General features: G+C 39.7%; 3 protein-coding genes across 5 annotated transcripts in view; 1 reads left to right on the top strand and 2 right to left on the bottom strand.

Annotated features, from left to right (window-relative positions):
* Positions 1–18,906, bottom strand: part of LOC103127427 (zinc finger protein 709-like) — a 426,106-nt gene that overhangs the window by 188,308 nt on the left and 218,892 nt on the right. The gene's annotated exons all lie outside the window — the stretch shown is intronic.
* Positions 1–18,906, bottom strand: part of LOC132535538 (zinc finger protein 850-like) — a 340,468-nt gene that overhangs the window by 102,655 nt on the left and 218,907 nt on the right. The gene's annotated exons all lie outside the window — the stretch shown is intronic.
* Positions 2,960–18,906, top strand: part of LOC132535532 (zinc finger protein 14-like) — an 81,418-nt gene continuing 65,471 nt past the window's right edge. The window contains exons 1-5 of one of the 2 annotated variants that reach the window (XM_060181669.1): positions 2,960–3,158; positions 7,719–7,850; positions 13,786–13,912; positions 14,028–14,091; positions 15,114–17,099. In XM_060181669.1, the coding sequence (XP_060037652.1) occupies positions 7,836–7,850; positions 13,786–13,912; positions 14,028–14,091; positions 15,114–16,308 (1,401 nt within the window). In that variant the 5' untranslated portion in view covers positions 2,960–3,158; positions 7,719–7,835 and the 3' untranslated portion in view covers positions 16,309–17,099. Of the gene's footprint in view, positions 3,159–7,718; positions 7,851–13,785; positions 13,913–14,027; positions 14,092–15,113; positions 17,100–18,906 lie in introns of those variants that run through there. The other variant, XM_060181670.1, reaches the window with a different exon arrangement.

Here is an 18,906-nt window from a genome sequence, read left to right on the forward strand (position 1 = left end):
GCTTGGGATCTTGATGGGGATAGCATTAAATTTGTAGATGGCTCTGGGTAATATATTCATTTTGATGATGTTAATTCTTCCAACCCATGAACATGGAATATCTTGCCACTTCTTTGTGTCTTTTTCAATTTCTTTGAGTTAGTGACTCATAATTTTCAGTATACAAGTCTTTCACTCCTTTGGCTAGGTTTACTCCTAGATATTTTATTGTTTTTGTTGCTATAGAAAAAGGAACTGCTTCCTGGATTTCAATTTCTTCTAACTTAGTGTTTGCATAGAGGAATGCCACTGACTTTTGAATGTTAATTTTATAGCCTGACACATTACTGTATTGCCTGATGATTTCCAAAAGCTTCTTGCTGGATTCCTTAGGTTTTTCCATGTATACTATCATGTCATCTGCAAATAAGGAGAGTTTGACTTCTTCTCTTCTAATCTGTATGCCCTTAATTCCTTGCTTCTGCCTGATTGCTATGGCAAGAACTTCCAACACTATGTTGAATAGTAATGGTGATAGTGGGCAGCCCTGTCTAGTACCTGATCTGAGGGGAAATGCTTCCAGGTTTTCACCATTGAGTATGATGTTGGCTGTAGGTTTGCTATATATAGACTCCACTATCTTCAGGAATTTTCCATCTTTTCCCATTTTTTGTAGTGTTTTGATCATAAAGGGATGTTGTATTTTGTCAAAGGCTTTCTCTGCATCTATTGATATGACTATGTGGTTTTTGGTCTTGCTTTTGTTGATGTGGTGGATCGCATTGATTGATTTACATATATTAAACCAACCTTGCATGCCTGGGATAAACCCCACTTGGTCATGATGAACAATCTTTTTGATATACTGGTGTATCCGGTTGGCTAGAATTTTGTTCAATATTTTCGCATCTATGTTCATCAGAGATATTGGTCTGTAGTTTTCTTTTTTGGTTGTGTCCCTGTCTGCTTTTGGTATCAGGGTGATGTTGGCTTCATAGAAGCTGGCAGGGAGGATTCCAGTGTCTTCAATCTTTTAGAAGAATTTTAAAAGTAGAGGTATTAGTTCTTCTTTGAAAGTTTTGTAGAATTCATTTGTAAAACCATCTGGTCCAGGAGTTTTATTTTTGGGAAGATTTTTGATAACTGTTTCAATTTCATTAGCTGTGATGGGCCTGTTCATGTTATCCACTTCCTCTTTACTTAGTTTTGGAAGTTGGTAGGTATCTAGGAAATCATTCATTTCTTCCAGGTTCTCTAGCTTGGTGGCATATAGTTGTTCATAGAAGCCTCGCATGATATGTTGAATTTCTGCAGTGTCTGTTGTGATATCTCCTCTTTCATCTACTATCCGATTTATTTGGGTCTTCTCCCTTTTTTGTTTTGTGAGTCTGGCTAAAGGTTTGTCAATTTTTTTTTTTTTTTTGGTTGGTCGATTTTGTTTACTCTTTCGAAGAACCAACATTTACTTTCATTGACTTTTGTATGGTTTTCCTATTCTCAATGTTATTTATTCCTGCCCTAACTTTAGTGATTTCTGTCCTTCTGGTTGCTTTAGGATTCCTTTGTTGTTCTTCTTCTAGGTCTTTAAGATGTGCAATCAGGCTGTTTATTTGTGCCTTTTCTTGTTTCCTAATGAATATGTGTTTGTATAGCTATGAACTTCCCTCTTAGGACTGCTTTAGCTGTGTCCCAAATATTTTGATTGCTTGTGTCTTCATTTTCATTGAACTCTCGAAACATTTTGATTTCTTCCTTGATTTCCTAATTTCATGTATTTTTCATATGCTTCCTCACTCATTAGATCATCCAGTTCTGAAGGATTACTCCATGTCATCTTGATCAGCCACCCATCTGTATAATAAGATTTATTCCTGAGTCCTGGATTTTCTCCAGGAGTCCCATTAATTTCAGTTACTTTATCCTGGTAGAGGTGTGTGTTGTGAACAGCTTAGGGAAAGCAACACCCTTCCCTCTGCATCTTGGAGGAAGCCAGAATGGAACAAGGCAGAAGACAGAAGCACCAGCACTGCCTGCTACCAGACTGAAAAAAAAGTCACAAAATGCTGATGTGAGATCACCTAAAGACACATCCCCTGAGGCTCCTGCCCTTCCCCCTTGAAACTTTAGAGCTTGCAAGACCAGGAGGCTCTGGCCTTCCTCTCTCTCTGTCTCAGTGTATCCATGCTACATGGCTTGTGCTTCCTTTTTTCCTGTCCTTTTTTGCCCCCAATAATTTTTCATCACCTGAAATATGACTGGCTCTACTGTAATTTCCCTGTCAGAGTCAGTCTGGAATTCCTGCAGGAGGGAACAAGAATGGCCCCAGTTAGCTACTCCCTCCCCCTTAACAGTGAGTCTAGTTCAGTAGTAGCTTATGCACTTTACAAAGAACCAAAGTCATCTGTTCCATTAGGTCTCAAGTTCAGGAAGATTACACTAAGCCACATCTCCCAAAGCTTCCTGTGCAACACTGCTGAAACCCACCGTTCCAGTGCCATTTTCTATTGTTATCCATTCTTATTTGTCTGTGGACTTAACCTACAGAGACAGGTCTCAGCATTCACAAGACTGCATGCCAGCACCCTCCAGGTGAAAGGAGCTCACTGCACTCCTGGAGCCAGGCGGTGTGAGCATTCAGCAGAGTGCAGACATCAGCACAGTGAGCAGCACCAAGTCCTCAGGGTGCCAGGTCACAATGTTGTGTGACATATGGCCAACCTGCAGAAAAGAGAGTGAGCAGGAGTATGGAGAAAGCTGGTGGAAGCATGGCTTTTTAGCTGCTGAATCTTCTAGAAGACTACTTAGGAGAAAGAACCAGCCATTTCTGGCTTCCAAGGTTCTCCAGGCACACCCTGTAGAGAAGCTGATAGGACAGTATTCCTGTCACTTAGAAAGTTCTGATGTTGATTGGGTTTAAACATTATCCAATCAGAAGAGGAGATGTGTGAGCGTGGCAAGGGCTTCATCCAATCAACTGTGAGACAGTGGGCATGAACCAATCTGGGCTGTCGGTGGGTGGTGCAGACAGTCTAGGCTAGGAGACACTCCAGGAAGTAAGACCCACTAGTCATCCATCCTGTGTTTCTGGGAACCCCACTTTCCTCTGTGTTTCTCTCAGTTTCTGCTGATTTGGACTTTGGAGAGGAGACGTCAGGAAGTTCAGCACTGGATGGAGTATGGTAAGTGTCCCTCATTGAGGCTGAGATTGGGAGGGGTAACTTAAGTCTTCCCAAAATATTCTGGAATGCAGCCTCGTGTCTGGGCCTCTCCCTGGTCAGTCCGCCATATCCACCCCGAGACTGGATTCCTCTTGTGCTGTCCCGATTCTTGTGGGGGAACTAAACACAGGGCGCTCTATGGAGAGCGGGTGAGATCACTCCTCCTTTCCCTCCCCCGCTTGTGTGTGTCAGTGATGCCGTTTCTTGGCCCCGTCCCATTCCCTACTGAGTGTCTCAGGGTCTGGCCCAAGGTGAGGCGAGCAAGGAAGGAAGGACCTGCTGACCCCAGGCAAGATGAGCAGGTTGGGGAGTCAGCATGATGGTCAGCAGCACCTTGCACCTGAGTTGGGTCCAGGGAAACTGTGATTTCTCTGCCTTCTTTGGGACCTTGGATTTCATTAGATCTCAACTAAAGATTTCTTTAATTATTTCTTCCCTTTATTTTTCTTTTTTTAGATATTTATTTATTTTCTCTTTTGTTACCCCTGTTTTTTTTTTTTTATTGTTGTAGTTATCGTTGTTACTGGGTAGGACAGAGAGAAATGGAAAGGAAGGGAAGACAGAGATGGGGAGAGAAATATAAGACACCTGCAGACCTGCTTCACAGCTTGTGATGTGACTTTCCTGCAGGTGTGGAGCTGGGGCAAACCGGGATCCTAATGCTGGTTCTTGAGCACCAGTTGCGCTGAAGCCATTGAGCTACTGCCCGACCCCCCACTTTTATTTTTCTTAGTGATAAATTGTAGATTTCTGTTAAATTATACCTGGACCTGCTTCATTTGGATCCAACAGAAGTGTTTCAGAATTGCCCTGTCTTATAATAAGGCTGTCAGTGAATCCTATAGTTTTTTTTTTTTTTTTTTTTTAACCAGAGCACTGTTCAGCTCTGGTTTATGGTAGAGAGGGTATTGAACCTGGGACTTTGAAGCCTCAGGCATAAGAGTTTGTTTGCATAACCATTATGCTATCTTCCCTCTGCCTGTTGGAGAATCCTAAGCAGTCCCCCACCTTAACGTGAGGGCCATGAAGAGATGCTTGAAGAGTGTTCACACACTTATAGTGGCCTCATTGTAGTGTGCAGAAATTGAGAATATGGGGTCCTGCTCACTGCCTGTTCCAAGCTGGGAAACAGAATTTATTGTTTATGTTCCTCATAATTTTTTTAAAAATTGTATTTATTTATTTATTTTGTTGCCCTTGTTGTTTTTTGTTGTAGTTATTATTGATGTCATTGTTGTTGGATAGGACAGAGAGAAATGGAGAGAGGAGGGGAAGACAGAGAGGAGGAGAGAAAGACAGACACCTGCAGACTTGCTTCACCGCCTGTGAAGTGACTCCCCTGCAGGTGGGGAGCCAGGGGCTGGAACCGGGATCCTTCCACTGGTCCTTGTGCTTGTTCCTCATAATTTTATCAAAATACTGTTCGTTTCTGATTTATGATAATCTGGAGCTTGAACCAGAGACTTGGGTGTTTCACGTGAAAATGATTTGCATACCCACCCTATTGTTTTGACTTTCTGATTCCTATTTCCAGGATTGAGGCACTAAAGCAGTTCTGTGGTCAGAATCCTCATGAGTGTGAGAATAGCTCCATCTATTTAGAATCTAGGCTTTGGCCAGTGCTCTTTCCAGTCTGGGCTGCTTATGGGCAGTGGTTGCAACTGAAGAAAGTCACTCTAGAAAGTAAGTACTGCTTCTCAAATGTGCACAGGGTCTTTGCTTCCTCCTTTAGATTGCACATGTCTCGCTAATTCACTTCCCTTGAGGACACTTCAGTGACTCCAGAGTCTGGATGGAATCATGAGGCTGGTGAGTCTCAGCCTCCAGAGCTTAGATAGAAAAGGTTGCCTCAGAGAGGCTCCAATGCTTCCCATAGCAGCCATGTGTCTGAGGTCACTACTCCCCCCCTTTTTAAAGATTTGATTTTTATTCATAAGAAATAGAGGAGTAGGGAGAAATAATCATACATCACCGTGATATATGTGCTGTCCAGGATTGAACTCGGGACATCTCACATGAAAGTCCACAGCTTTATCCACTGTGCCACCTCCTGGACTACCCTTCCTTATTTCTAACCCAATGATCCATCTTAGGCCTCAGTGTGGATTCCTATCACCTGTCTTGGCTACTCCTGAGGCTTCTCAATTCAGTGTGCTCTGTTGGCAGCATGGGGCTGCCGATTAATGTCTTTATTCTCTATTTTTGTATTTCTTTATTCATTTCATAATCTTATTATGTACTGTATATAGACAGCCTGAAATTGAGAGGAGGTAAGGGTGTGATAGAGAGGGATACAAGAAACACTTGCAGCACTGCTCACCACTCACAAAGCTTTCTCCCTGCAAGTGGGGAATGAGGGCTCAACCCATGTCTTTGTGTATTATTGTACATGTTCAGTCAGGTGTGTTACCGCTCAGTCAGTCCCTATTTTTAAATTTTACTTCATGTAATTTATTTTATAGGACAGAGTTTAATTGATAGGGGAGGAGGAGGGAGAGACAGTGATACCATTTCACTTCCTGTGAATATTCCCTCCACCAGATGGGGACCTGTGTTAGGATAGTGTGACATGAAATGCCCAGAGGGAGAAGCTAGATTCACCCTATCTCGAGTTTTAACACCAAAATATTAGAAAAGTGAGGCACTGAAAATAAGGCAAGTAGAGTCCAGAGTTCTGGCTTAGGAAAATTCTGTTGTAGCCAAGAAAAAGCTGAGAAGCCACATCTGGGGGATGAGAGGGACCTAAGAAACCTATATGTAAAAACAACCTCACCGATGTGTCCTGGAACCCCACCTCCCTAAAGCTCTACCCCAATAGGGAAACATAGGAGCAGGATGGGGGTGTTGATCAGCCTATGTCCAGTGGAAAAACAATTACAGAAATCATACCTCCCACTTTCTGCACCCTGTAGAGGTATTTGGTCCATACTCCCAGGGTAATAAAGAACAGAGGACCTTCCATTGGGGGGGATGGGATATGGCACTGTGTTGGGGGATTCCCATAGATAAGTGTCCACATAGTTATGGAGAAAATACTAGCTATCCTACTCCTCTGATTGATGGACATGAGGAAGAGGATGAAGCAGTTCATGCTGGGCTGGTGACACAGCACAATGGTTGTGTAAATGACCTTCATGCCAGAGATGCATAAGATTCTGAGCTCCATGGTTCAATTTGCAGAACTACTTAAAAGCAGAGCTAAGCAGAACTTTGGTAATAAACAAACAAAAGAACACAATAATATTGTTATGTGGAAAACTGAGAAATGTTATGCATGTACAAACTATTGTATTTACTGTCAACTGTTCAACATTAATTTCTCAATAAAGAAATTTTAAAATGAATAGAGAAATAGAAAAGAAAATAGAAAAAATTCTCCAGCTATGTATTATTTATGTTAGGGAATGCTGAAATTCAAGGAGACTGGACCCAAAATTGGGTGGAGGAATAATCTAATGTTATTTTTAATTGTGGACTGAGATCCATGGTCGTCACCCTGTAGACTTTGGCCCAGAATGGGCATTGTGACATTATTTTAAACTAGGATGTGTGAGTAAGTTAAATTATCCTTGGATTACCGAAGCAGTGGTTATCACAATTATACAGTGGTTTTCACAGTTACAGGTGGTCATGGTACAAGGACTCTTCTCTTTCAGGACCAGGAGTGAGGGAGTAGGGGCATCTTGTCTTTCATGACCAGGCATTGGGGAGTGGTTAGCATTACTGGAATTTTTCCCTCAGTTAAAATTTCTGAATTCTTTGATTCCCTCTCATCCACAGTTTCAGAACATTGTTTATTTCATTTTATTTTCTTTCAAATTTATCTATTATTGTGAGAGAAGTATAAGTAGAGAATCAGAGACTCACAACTGCACATGTAGTGCCAAGGTTCAAAGTCTTAGGACCCATATGCTTTGGATTCCAACACTATCCAATGTGCTACTTTCTGGCCTGCACAGTACTATATATATATAAATATTTTTTTTAGTTAATTATTCAAATAGTTGTGCTAACTTCTTGCTCATGGGATTTACTCAATTCAACTTTTTTTGGGTTAGAAATGGAGTTTGAAGAAAATTTACTAGTCTCTCTTTTCCCCAGGCTCTGTTCTCCTTTGCTTTCTGAAAATCACTGCTATTATTTTACCAGAGCATTCCTCAGCTCTGGTTTATGATGGTGCTGAGTATTGAATTTGAGGCTTGTAGTGCCTCAGGTATGAAAGTATGTTTGTATGTGATTATCAGTGTTTTGCTGCTGATCTCTGAGAAGTGAGGCCTATGGTAAGTAGGAAGACTCAGACATTTTATTAGATTTTGAAGATCCATGCATTTTTTGAAGGAGAAAGTGAAGATTTTGAATGAGATATGTCAGTAAAATCTTTAAGTGTGGGGAAGACCCTGATATGCAGGATAACTCATTCAGCAGTTAGTCCCCAAGTGTTTTGTCCTTGTTCCAGAATCCCTTCACCTTGAAAGGCTAGGTTATTGGACCTTTTTTTACATTACAATATCTTCCTTGTAGGAGCAGTGCTGTCAAGCGAAACAACTTTGCCAGTGGATCTCAGTCATAGTCTCAAACTGGTACTGTGATTTCTCTTCATTTTCTGTCCTGAGAAGGAATTGAGAGGAGGAGGAAGGAATGGCAGTTTCTCAGGTAAGTGGCATGTTCTGCATCTGATGCTGTCTTTTTCTTCCTAGATAAGTTGTATTTTAATTTATAAATGTATTTTAATTTATGTCTATTTCACTGCTTCTTATTTGCCTGCATCTCTCTCTTTCCACTTACTTTCTCTTTTTTTTTTTTTTAAAGATTTTATTTATTTATGAGAAAGATAGGAAGAGAGAGAAAGAACCAGACATCACTCTGGCACATGTGCCGTCGGGGATCAAACTCAGAACCTCATGCTTGAGAGTCCAAAGCTTTATCACTGCGTCACTTCCTGGACCACTCCATTTACTCTTAAGAAACTTTTCTTTCCTCCAAGTTGATCAGTGGCACACTGTCTGCACATTGTCATCTGTCTTTGCTGCCATTATATCTAGATACCGATATGTATCCATATGAGAAAAGAGGATGGTGGGAGAGAAATGGAAGAAGAGTATCTGCAACACTTCCTCCAGGTGTGAAACTTCCCCTTACAGGTGTTGGGAGATGGGGCTTGGCCTGGAATCTCACAGATGTTACTGTAGGCTGTTTACTCTGTGTGCAGCCATGAAGATCCCCGTTAAAGATTTTTTGAGTGTCACACCCAGATACTCAGTCTCAACCCCTGGTACCACATAGGGTCACGAAGAGGGAAACGTCATGAGTAGCACTCTGTTTTCTTTCCTCTGCCCTTAATTTATGCTCTATAGGGAACTAGTAAAATTATTCCACCAGTTGAATTGAAGTTCATTAGAACATAGTTTCTTGTCCCGAAAGACTTCTATTCCTTCTACACAGGCATTCTATGTGTGATGGATTCTTACCTGGAGGGTTGAGTGATAGTGCTCCCAGCTAAGTACACAAGTTGTCATGCACAGGGACCCACTTTCAAGACCCCTCTTCACCTGTGGGGGGAGGGGAAATACTTAACAAGCAGTAGAACAAGTCTGCAGGAGTATCTCTTTTTTCTCTCCCTATCTGCCCCTTTGCCTCTCAACTTATCTGTTCTATTAAATTTAAAATAGAAGAAAATGGGGAAAAATTGCTACCTGGAGGCATATTTGTATAGCTGGCACTGATTCTCAGCTATAGTGAAGTTAAATTCCATGTAGGTTTTTGCATAACTTCTGTCTGGAATAGGATGAAAATGACTAAGTCTATAAAAGTATGGCAATCCATAATTACTATTTCTTTTAAAATTACTTTGCAGTTTTTTTTTGTTTCCTATGCAATTATCTGACAATCATTGATTGTAAACTGTTTAATTTGAATATGTTTTGGTTGAAGAGAGCATTCATTTCTTTGTCCCCCACATTTATTTATTTATTTCCCCTATTGTTCTTGTTGCTTTATTTTTTTTTTTTAATTTCTTTATTGGGGAATTTATGTTTTACATTCAACAGTAAATACAGTAGTTTGTACGTTCATAACTTTTCCTTTTTTCCATATAACAGTAAAACCCCCACTAGGTCCCCTGTCATCCTTTTTGGACTCGTATTCTCCTCCCAACCACCCACCCACCCCAGAGTCTCTTACTTTGGTGCATAGTCTCTTACTTTAGTGCAATATGTCAATTCCAGTTCAGGTTCTACTTGTGTTTTCTTGTCTGATCTTGTTTTTTAACTTCTTCCTGAGAATGAGATCATCCCATATTCATCCTTCTGTTTCTGATTTATTGCACTTAATACGAATTTTTCAAGTTCCATCCAAGATCACCTGAAAATGGGTGAAGTCACCATTTTTTATAGCTAATATTCACATATATATACCACAACTTGCTCACCCACTCATCTATTGTTGGACACCTGAGTTGCTTCCAGGTTTGGCTATTACAAATTGTGCTGCCAAGAACATATTTGTACACAGCTCTTTTGGGATGGGTGTGTTGGGTTCCTTAGGACATATCCCCAGGAGAGGAATTGCAGGATCATAGGGTAGGTCCATTTCTAGCCTTCTGGGAGTTCTACAGACTGTTCTCCACAGAGGTTGGACCAATTGACATTCCCACCAGCAGTGTAGGAGGGTTCCTTTGACCTCACAACCTCTCCAGCATTTGTTGCTGTTACTTTTTCTGATGTATGACATTCTGACAGTAGTGAACTGGTATCTCATTGTTGTCTTTATTTTCATTTCTCTGACAGTCAGAGACTTGGAGCATTTTTTCATGTGCTTTTTGGCCTTTTGGATCTCTTCTATGGTGAATATTCTATCTATGTCCTCTCCCCATTTTTGTATGGGGTGATTTGTTGTCTTGTTGTTAAGATTTGCAAGTTCTTTATATATTATGATTATTAGCCTATTGTCTGATGTATGGCATGTAAAGATCCTCTCCATTCTGTGAGGGGTCTCTTGGTTTGGGTAGTAGTTTCTTTTGCAGTGAAGAAGCTTTTTAATTTGATGTATTCCCATAGGTTTATGCTTGTCTTAGTCTTCTTTGTAATTTATGTGGAAAAGATTTCTGCCATTATTTTCCTCTAAGTATCTGATAGTGTGTGGTCAAACATCCAAGTCCTTGATCCACTTGCAATTTACTTTTGTATTTGGTTAAACATAGTGGTTCAGTTTCATTCTTCTGCATATTTCAACCCATTTTTTCCAACACCATTTGTTGAAGAGACTCTGCATTCTCCATTTAATAGTGTGGGCACCTTTGTCAAAGATTAGATGTCCATAGGCATGGGGGCTTACTTCTGGGCTCTCATTTCTATTCCACTGGTCAGTATGTCTATTCCTGTTCGAGTACCAAACAGTTTTGATGACAATGGCCCTATAATACAATTTGAGATCTGGGAGTGTAATGCCACCAGTCCTGTTATTTCTTCTCAAGAGTGTTTTGACAATTCTAGGTCTTTTCTGGTTCCAGATAAAACATTTGTAGCATTTGTTCTATTCTCCTAAAAAATGTGGTAGGGATCTTGATGGGGATAGCATTAAATTTGTATATGGCTGTGGGTAGTATATTTATTTTTCTGATGTTAATTCTTCTACCCACAAAGATAGACTATCTTTCCACTTTGTGTCTTTTTCAGTTTCTTTGAGTAGTGACTCAGTTTTCAGTATACAACTCTTTCACTTCTTTGGTTAGGTTTACTCCCAGATATTTTATTGTTTTAGTTGTTATAGTAAAAGGAATTGATTTCTGGATCTCATCTTCTTATAACTTAGTGTTTTCGTAGAGAAATTCCACTGACTTTTGAATGTTAATTTTGTAGCCTGATAACTTACTTTATTGCCTGATGCTATCCAAAACTTCTTGCTGGATTCCTTAGATTTTTCCTTGTATACTATTATGTCATCTGCAGATAGCGAGAGTATAACTTCTTATCTTCCAATCTCTATCCCTTTAATTCCTTGCTCCTGCCTCCTTGCTACAACAAGAACTTCCAACACTATGTTGAATAGTAATGGTGATAGTGGGCAGCCCTGTCTAGTACCTGATCCGAGGGGAAATGCTTCCGTTTTTCACCACTGAGTATGATGTTGGCTGTAGGTTTGCTATATGTAGACTTCACTATCTTCATGAATTTTCCATCTATTCCAATTTTTGTAGTGTATTGATCATAAAGGGATGTTGTGTATTGTCAAAGGCTTTCCTGCATCTATTGATATGACCATGTGGTTGATGTGGTGGATCATGTTGATTGATTTATGTATATTAAACCACCCTTGCATACCTGGGATAAACCCCACTTGGTCATGATGAACAATCTTTTTGATATACTGCTGTATCCGGTTGGCTAGAATTTTGTTCAATATTTTCGCATCGATGTTCATCAGAGATATTGGTCTGTAGTTTTCTTTTTTGCTTGTGTCCCTGTCTGCTTTTGGTATCAGAGTGATGTTGGCTTCATAGAAGCTGGCAGGGAGTATTCCATTGTCTTCAATCTTTTGGAAGAATTTTAAAAGTAGAGGTATTAGTTCTTTGAAGGTTTTGTTTGTTGAATTCATGTGTAAAACCATCTGGTCCACGACTTTTATTTTTGGGGAGATTTTTGATAACTGTTTCAATTTCATTAGCTGTGATGGGCCTGTTCATGTTATCTACTTCCTCTTTACTTAATTTTGGAAGTTGGTAGGTATCTAGGATATCGTCCATTTCTTTCATGTTCTATAGCTTGATGGCTTAAAGTTATTCATAGAAACCTTGCATGATATGTTGAATTTCTGGAGTGTCTGTTGTGATATCTCCTCAATCATTTAGTATATGATTTTTTGGGGTCTTCTTCCTTTTTTGTTTTGTGCGTCTGGCTAAAGGTTTGTAAATTTTGTTCACTCTTTCGAAGAACCAACATTTACTTTCATTGATCTTTTGTATGGTTTTCTTATTTTCAGTGTTATTGATTTCTGCCCTAACTTTAGTGATTTCTGTCCTTCTGGTTGCTTTAGGATTCCTTTGTTGTTCTTCTTCTAGGTCTTTAAGTTGTGCAATCAGGCTGTTTATTTGTGCTTTTTCTAGTTTCTGAATGTGTGCTTGTATGGCTATGAACTTCCCTCTCAGTATTGCCTTAGTTGTGCCCCAAATATTTTGATAGCTTGTGTCTTCATTTTCATTGAACTGTTGAAACATTTTGATTTCTTCCTTGATTTTCTCTTTTACGCAGAAGTTGTTAATAAGTGTACTGTTAAGTTTCCACATTTTGGGGCTATTACTAATCTTTTGTTGATTGTGAAGTGTTAGTTTAATTCCACTGTGGTCTGCGAAGATGCTTGGAATAATTACAATACTCTTGAATTTTCTGATGCTGTCCTTGTGGCCTAGCAAATGGTCTATCCTTGAGAATGACCTATGTGGACTTGAGTAAAATGTGTATTCCAGTTTTTTGGGATTAATGACTCTGAAAATGTCCAATAGTTCTAGTTTCGCTATCTGTTCATTTTACTCCCTTATGTCTTTGTTGATTTTCTGCCTGGATGATCTGCCAAGTTGACAGAGTGGGGTGTTCAAGTCCCCTACTATGATTGTGTTGATGTTTATATAATATATTACTGTAGCTCTTTCAGTAGACGTTTGATGTATTTATATGGCTTCTCATTGGGTGCATAGATGTTAATAATTGTTAAGTCTGCTTGATTGACTGATCCACTGAGCATTAAGTAGTGTCCATTTGTATTTTTTAAAATCTTCTATTTTAAAGTCTATTGTTTCAGATATGAGAATATCTGTTCCTGCTCTTTTTTTGTGGTCCATTGTCTTGTATGATAGTTTTCCATTCTTCACTTTGAGCCTGTGTTTGTCTTGTTGATTTAAGTGGGCCTTGTTGCTTTTTATTGTTGTTGTATTTATTATTGTTTTTGTTACTGATGACATTATTGTTAGACAGGGCAGACAGAAATGGAGAGAGGAGGGGAAGTCAGAGGGGGGAGAGAGATAGACACCTGCATAACTTCTTCAGTGCTTGTGAAGTAACTCCACTGCATGTGGATAGCTGGGGGCTCAAACCCGGATCCCACAGCCCGACCTTGGACTTTGGCTACGTTCACTTAGCCCACCACCCAACTCACTGTCCCCCTTTAAATATGGTTGTTTCTTTACCCCACTGAATTCTGTGAGTGCATATATTGGTTACTATCCCTTTACCTGATGTCTGACATGTAAATATTTTTTCTCATTTGATACTGCGTCTCTCTGTCGTGCTGATGGCACCTTTTGTTGTGTCCAATATTTGAAGTTTGATTTAGTCCCATTGGTCATTCTTTCCCTCTTTTGTTATTCTTGCTATTGAGATCTATATAGGCTCTAGAGTGGGAATGTGAGGTTCCTGCTGTCTTAGGGTTCAAGACGACAATGCATAGTTATTGCTGTCATCACATTATTTGGTAATTGTTGTAACTCTGAAAGGGCCCTTTGTTAGGATTTGCTTCTCACCATGAGTACTTAACCTGCTACAGTACTGCCCGACTCCCTGAAGTGTTTTCTCACAAATATATACTTCATATATTTTAGTGCTCAGTGACCTATGAAGATATAACTGTGGTATTCACTCAAGAGGAGTGGACACTATTAAATCCTTCAGAGAAGAAACTCTACAGAGATGTGTTGTGGGAAAACCATAGGAATTTTCTCTCAATAGGTAATTATAATCTTCATTCATTCATTTGTCAATTAGAAGACATATTTGTCCACCACTGTTCACCATTGTAAATTTAATATATATAAATGATTTGTAATACTTTTTTCATTTTTAGGAAAATTACTAGATGACCATTCCACCAATAAGCAGCACCATAACCACCAAGGAAGTAAACAAAGGTTTGAGTACATTGCATAATACAATCATTTTAAAGTAATTAAAATTTATAACCACTGCTTCGAATATATAATTCTTAAGCTATTTCATCAAAAATGATGCTATGAGTATGTTATGGAGTATTTGGGCAAATGACTTAAATAGTGATCGATGTGACATCATGCCTAACATCCTCATTTTAATCACTGGCAACACATGTACCATAGTGATTTTCTGGATTATCACTTTTCTTCACTTAAGAAAAAACTTTCCAACAAATAATAAGCAAATGGAAGCTATAAGAAATAGATCAGTGGGGAGTTGGGCGGTAGCCCAGGGGGTTAAGTGTACATGGAGCAAAGCGCAAGTACTGGTTCGAGCCCCCATCTCCCCACCTGCAGGGGAGTTGCTTCACAGGTGGTGAAGCAGGTTTGCAGGTGTCTATCTTTCTCTCCTCATCTCTGTCTTCTCTTCCTCTCTCCATTTCTGACTGTCCTATCCAACAATGATGATGTCAATAATAATAACTACAACAATAAAACAACAAGGGCAACAAAAGGGAAGTAAATAAATATAAAAAAATAGATGAGTGAAATTCAGTGTTTATGAAGTAGTATGGTTGAGAAGAGTAAGCATATCTCCTATAAATTAATAACTACTTTTATATTGTTTAGCTGTAGTCCGTAGTAGTGGGGAATTTCAAAACAAAGACACAGTATGTTGTTTTTAAAGGTATTTCAATGAATAAATTCAAAATACCTGGAAATAAATTATTAGTTATCGTTTAATGCATTTGTGTATTATATAAATAGATTTAGTATTTACCAACATTTTCTTTGAGCTTTGTCTTACGTTTAACTGTTAAACTATGTCTTTTTATAATTTTAAATTATTGTACTTATAGTGTTAGTATAATAATTTCAAATATTTTGATAATGTCTGTGTTTTTTGGGTTATTTATAATAATGACTTGCATTTTCCTTTAAAAAAATAATATTGTTGTTTTCATTAAAGTATCATTAAGTACCGTCTCACTATTTTACAGAAATATCGTCAGTTATCTTCAGCTACATGAAAGAATTCACAATGGAGAGAAAGCCTATGAATGCAGACAATGTAGTAAAGCATTCAGGTTAGCCAGTCATCTTATGGTACATGAAAGAAGTCACATTGGAGAGAAACCCTATGAATGGAAACAGTGTAGGAAAATATTCAATGGGGCCAGTGATCTTAGGGTATATGATAGAACTCACAGTGGAGAGAAACCCTATGAATGTAGACAATGTAGTAAAGCATTCAGTCAGGCCAGTCATCTTCAGAGACATGAAGGAACTCATAGTGGAGAGAAACCCTATGAATGTAAACAATGTAGGAAAACATTCAGTCAGTCCAGTGCACTTAGGATACATGAAAGAACTCACACTGGAGAGAAACCCTATGAATGTAAACAATGTAGTAAAGCATTCAGTCAGGCCAGTCATCTTCAGAGACATAAAGGAACTCACAGTGGAGAGAAACCCTATATATGTAAACAATGTAGTAAAGCATTCAGTCAGGCTGGTCATCTTCAGAGCCATGAAGGAACTCACAGTGGAGAGAAACCCTATGAATGTAAACAATGTAGGAAAACATTCAGTTGGCCCAGTCATCTTCAGAGACATGAACAAACTCACAGTGGAGAGAAACCCTATGAATGTAAACAATGTAGGAAAACATTCAGACAGTCCAGTGTACTTAGGGTACATGAAAGAACTCACAGTGGAGAGAAACCCTATGAATGTAAACAATGTGGTAAAGCATTCAATCAGGCTGGTCATCTTCAGAGACATGAAGGAACTCACAGTAGAGAGAAACAGTATGAATGTAAACAATGTAGGAAAACATTCAGTAGTGCCAGTCATCTTAAGGTACATGAAAGAAATCACAGTGGAGAGAAACCCTACAAATGTAAACAATGTAGTAAAGCATTCAGGTGGGCCAGTTATCTTAGGATACATGAAAGAACTCACAGTGGAGAGAAACCCTATGAATGTAAACAATGTAGTAAAGCATTCAGTTTGGCCAGTTATCTTAGGCTACATGAAAGAATTCACAGTGGAGAGAAACCCTATGAATGTAGACAATGTAGTAAAGCATTCACCTGGGCCCGTAATCTTCAGAGACATGAAAGAACTCACAGTGGGAGAAACCTTATTAATGTAAACAATGTAGGAAAACATTCAGTCGGGCCAGTCATCTAAGGGTACATGAAAGAAGTCACAGTGGAGAGAAACCCTATGAATGTAAACAATGTAGGAAATCATTCAGCCGGCCAGTCATCTTAGGGTACATGAAAGAACTCAGTGGAGAGAAATCCTATATATGTAAGCAATAGAAAAGACAGGGAAAAAAAAAATCAATGGAGCCAGTACCACCTCACCATGGTTCACTTCAATCAGTGTTACACAAGCTCCTGCACTAAATCTGGTCCCCAGATCAAATTGTTGGGGTTTATAGTTAACAATATATGGTTATATATCAGCAGAGTTCAGAATTAAAGTCACTGGGAAACAAGTCTTCAGACTGTGAAGCAGAATGAAGTGACCTGAGGGCATGCAGATGGTTTTTACAGGGTAGAACAGGCCCACTGAATTGTAGTCGTGGCTTATTTTACTGATCAACAACATGAAAGATGACTACTATATGAACTCACTCAACTGGAATTCATATAACGAGTTCCAGAACTTGCCCAAAAGAAAGATTTAAAAAAAAAAAAAAACCAGAAACAAAGGGACCGTGTCTATTACATTATAAGAACTGTAATTGTTATCTTTGAGAAATTGGGAACATAAAACTTTGATGTTGGATGTGGTGTGGATCCATACTCTGTAACTTTACTATCTGGAATTCCACTATTAATCACAAATAAAAATTGCATAAAATCATTTCTCGATATATTTTGAATTGTTCATCTGAGTATTAAATTTATATATGCACACATTTATACCCAAACTGTATATACCGCTGAATTGCCTTGTCCATCCCAAAATATTTTCCATTTAGGAACACTAACCTAATTGTCTAGCTTGGACAATAAAAATATGTTCCCTTATTTTTCATTCATAAATGCAATCAAGCATAAGATGGCCTGCAGCCTCCCGGCAAGGCAATTAGATGTCAGTATATTCGTTGGTATGAATTAGAGGCTTCATTGTGTAGTGGTAGGAACATTTGTCTAAACTTGAAAGTATCAACTTTCTTCAACAAATTTCTCAATCACCAGTGCTGTCACAAGCTGACAGGAAGAGTTGCTCCCACACTGAAGAGGCACCACATATCTCTCCATGCCTCACCTGGGCATGGCAGTCTTTGGCAATGCAGAAATAAGCTCCATCCCTTAAAAGTGTAGAACAATGGCTTCTTCCTGGTAGTTACAAAGTAGAGAAACCATTCTACTGATCTGACCTGTTCACCTAGAGGCCAACGTCAGTGTGGGCAGGGCCTAGGTGTGCACAGAGCCTTGTCCTTGGGCTTGGAAGTCAGCAGAGCTAAGACCTCCAGAGATGCTCTGCAACTGTGCTTATCTTTCTCTGGGTTGGTGATCAGTCCTGATTCTTTCCAGGGGGCTTGAACCACATTGTGGGAGTTCAGGAGTCGTTGTAGTTTGCCTCTCGACTATGTGCTCAGTGTCTTTTGACCGAAGTAGGCCACAGTCCTAGTTCAGGATCATAGTTGGGGAAATGGAGGCCCCTCCTAAAGGAGGGCTCATGGGAAGATGTGTGTGGCTAGGTGGAGACAGTGGGGCCACCTCTGCAATCAGCCCAATGCCCACTTAACTCACATATGGGAGCTTGTTTTCATTGTAATTATAGTCATTATTGAGTAGATGCTTAGAAGGTAGACATGATGACCTTCTGACACTTGAGGAGCTGCATCAAGGACATCACCCTGATCTTCCTGGTCAGCACAATCATGTAGTTCTCTGCCTGTGGAGGATTCAGGAGCTTACACTCTACTCCACACAGGAGGCTTGGTCTCTTTAAGAATCGGAGTGGTTTACCCAGACCTGGGTCCTAGGACAGGAAGGGTCCTCATGACTTCTGCTGGTTCAGAAGTAGATAGATTTTTATCACATCATCATACTGATAATTACCTCATCTTAGTTACCCTCTGGACAAACCAGTATATCAGTTAATGCAGGGCAAACTCTGGATGGCCTGTCTTGACCACCCCATGCTCACCAGTCTCTTGACCACCAGAAAGGTGTCATAGGAGAGGAGAAGAACAGGCTGTGGTGGCAGTGAGTATGTAGAGTGACCACTCTGGACACTACAGTAGGGGATAGTGTATTAATTGGGTTACACAAAGTATTCTTATACTCAAACAAGCAGGCAGAAAAAAGGAAGTATGTTTGGACCAATCATTGTATAGGTCAGTATCATGAAGTGGGAACAAGCTGGGGTAGGGAAGTTGCAGTCTTATCAGTAATGGACTGGGCAAAGGCTGATGCCTTCTCAATGGTTACACTATTTGTAGCAACACCCTTTTGTCTGCAGGACATGGAAACTTGACTGTTCTCTGCAAGAGTTTCAGTAAACAGCTCTTGCCTTTGAGACAGGTGCAAAATACTGGCTACCAGGCCAGCTGGGGAGAGGGTGGAGGGGCAGGGAGGCTCTTTGGCTCCTAGTCTCTGAGAGATCATTGTGGTGTCAGCCCTGCTCAACCTGCTATATCCCCACAATTTAAGTCATGACTTATAAAACAGACTTTTATTCATAACACCTCTTGCTCACACTGATGAAACACTGGACACTCACCAAGCTGAGGAGGACTGCATATGCCCCCCTTACAATACAGCT

This window comes from Erinaceus europaeus, chromosome 23, assembly GCF_950295315.1.
Source record: "Erinaceus europaeus chromosome 23, mEriEur2.1, whole genome shotgun sequence".
In the NCBI taxonomy this organism is placed as follows: domain Eukaryota; kingdom Metazoa; phylum Chordata; class Mammalia; order Eulipotyphla; family Erinaceidae; genus Erinaceus; species Erinaceus europaeus.